Source organism: Gadus chalcogrammus, chromosome 22 (assembly GCF_026213295.1).
Source record: "Gadus chalcogrammus isolate NIFS_2021 chromosome 22, NIFS_Gcha_1.0, whole genome shotgun sequence".
In the NCBI taxonomy this organism is placed as follows: Eukaryota; Metazoa; Chordata; class Actinopteri; order Gadiformes; family Gadidae; genus Gadus; species Gadus chalcogrammus.
In genome coordinates this window covers 16,359,831-16,362,330 of record NC_079433.1, presented here as the reverse complement: position 1 = coordinate 16,362,330, position 2,500 = coordinate 16,359,831, and the positions used below count along the sequence as shown (strand labels likewise).

The 2,500-nt window shown below is 52.8% G+C and overlaps 1 protein-coding gene across 1 annotated transcript in view; it reads right to left on the bottom strand.

The window, feature by feature from the left end:
* The window catches only part of col28a1a (collagen, type XXVIII, alpha 1a), a 21,094-nt gene that overhangs the window by 11,882 nt on the left and 6,712 nt on the right, over positions 1 to 2,500 (bottom strand). Inside the window, exons 8-10 of the mRNA XM_056583506.1 lie at positions 1,977 to 2,045; positions 1,206 to 1,274; positions 695 to 763 (exon numbers count right to left, since the gene is read on the bottom strand). Coding sequence (XP_056439481.1) covers positions 695 to 763; positions 1,206 to 1,274; positions 1,977 to 2,045 — 207 coding nt within the window. The remainder of the gene's footprint in view (positions 1 to 694; positions 764 to 1,205; positions 1,275 to 1,976; positions 2,046 to 2,500) is intronic.

Genomic DNA, 2,500 nt, shown 5'->3' with positions numbered 1-2,500 from the left:
CCCCTCAGCCAATGGGGGCAGGAGGGCACTGTAGCCCCTCCCCTGTGCACATGCTTTATACCGACACAGCTCTTTGGTTTGGTCCACATAATATCTACATGGTACCCCCCGTCTTAGGGACGGGACGTAGACCACGGTGCTGACCCCCTGGGGTCACTGAAGATCCCAGGGCCCTCACTGCATGAGGAGAGGGCCTCACTGCATGAGGAGAGGCCCTCACTGCCTGAGGAGAGGCCCTCACTGCCTGAGGAGGGGGCCCTCACTGCCCTCACTGCATGAGTAGGGGGCCCTCACTGCATGAGGAGAGGCCCTCACTGCATGAGGAGAGGCCCTCACTGCATGAGGAGGGGGCCCTCACTGCATGAGTAGGAGGCCCTCACTGCATGAGGAGAGGCCCTCACTGCATGAGGAGAGGCCCTCACTGCATGAGTAGAGGGCCCTCACTGCATGAGGAGAGGCCCTCACTGCATGAGGAGGGGGCCCTCACTGCATGAGGAGAGGCCCTCACTGCATGAGGAGGGGGCCCTCACTGCATGAGGAGAGGCCCTCACTGCATGAGGAGAGGGCCTCACTGCATGAGATGGTTGTGTCCCGGGTTCCGGTGCGTCAGGATAACCAGAATGGTCCCCTGGTGGGTTGTGCACACAGCTACTCTTTTGAACAATTTAACAACATGTAACATAAGGGGATGTACCTTCGACCCTGGGAGCCCCTCCCCCGGGGGGCCATGGGCCCCGTGGAGGCCCTGCGGTCCGGGCGGTCCCTGGGGACACAGAGCAGGATTCATTATCATGTGTTAGATGTCCTTGGAGACGGTTTTTTATTTGTTCTGCATGCTTCTGCTGTGAAGGGATGCTAATGACTCACATTCACCCATCCATAAAAAATCAAAGCCATTCACACATTCATACACACATTCATTCACACACTCATACACACATTTATAAACCCATTCAAGCTTTGTTTCTTTGTTGTGAGAACGACTAAGTGTAAAGGGACAATAAGCAATCTACAACGCCGTTGAAATTCAAAATTATAATAATAATGATGTTGTTGATGAAATATGATCATTGTTTGTGTGCGTGTGTGCGTGTGTTTATGTGTGCGCGTTTGCGTGCATGCCTGTGTGTATGCGTGTGTGTGCGCGTGCAAGTTTGTGACAGTGTGAGTGTGTGTATAGACCAGACGAGGGAGAGCAGACTCACCGGGGGGCCGGGTTCCCCCTGACCCAAGGGCCCGCTGGGGCCCGCTCGCCCCTGGTTCCCCTTGTCTCCCTGCAGGGGGAGCGGAGGTTAGGCCGGGGTCTGGACCCCATCAGTCCGCAGAGACACTCAACATGTGATCACTGGAACACGTCCTCAGAGGAGCCAGAGAGCAGTTTCCATGAGGGTCATTACACCTTTCCCATAGGGGGCACTATAAACCAGATTCCCATAGGGGGCGCTATAAACCAGATTCCCATAGGGGCGCTATAAACCAGATTCCCATAGGGGGCGCTATAACTCAGATTCCCATAGGGGGCGCTATAAACCAGATTCCCATAGGGGGCGCTATAACTCAGATTCCCATAGGGGGCGCTATAACTCAGAGTCCCATAGGGGGCGCTATAACTCAGAGTCCCATAGGGGGCGCTATAACTCAGAGTCCCATAGGGGGTGCTATAACTCAGAGTCCCATAGGGGGCGCTATAACTCAGATTCCCATAGGGGGCGCTATAACTCAGAGTCCCATAGGGGGCGCTATAACTCAGAGTCCCATAGGGGGTGCTATAGCTCAGATTCCCATAGGGGGCGCTATAACTCAGAGTCCCATAGGGGGCGCTATAACTCAGAGTCCCATAGGGGGCGCTATAGTCCAGTCCAACGGTCAGCCCGCCGCCCCGGTGCACATCACAGTGTTGTCACTGGAACTGTTGTAATGGTTACTACATTCTAAATACAAGACATTACAAGATCCACAAGATCTAAGGAGATCACCTTCGCTCCGGGAAATCCGACGCCAACGTCCCCTTGTTGTCCGGGGGCCCCAGCGGGCCCCGTTTCACCCTGTTCAGGGAAGAAGGGTTAGACACATGTGTCCCTGTTCCCCTCTGACTTCTGACCACTGACCTCTGTGGGGAGTGACCACAGTGATAAGGAATCAGGTCTACATCTGTGGTGCTATTGGTAGTGCTAAACTGTGAATATTGTCCCGTACGACTGTTGAGTCCAGGTTGACACGTGATAATGACATCATGACATCATGTTCTCTGCTTTAAGGGACACAAATGCATCCCGGTGCAGAAACAGACCAACTTGTGTCGTTGTTTCGGTTGGCTATTGGTATATTATTTCATTACTTATTTTACCCGTTACCGAACCACTATTCAACATCAATATCATTCATATTTCTTTGATTTGTTCAATTCATTTTTGACCTATTCCTGCGTGCCAACTGATATTGAGAGTGTTCTTCAGATGTGATGTTCTGATAAGATCTGATCAGAACATGACTCAGACCT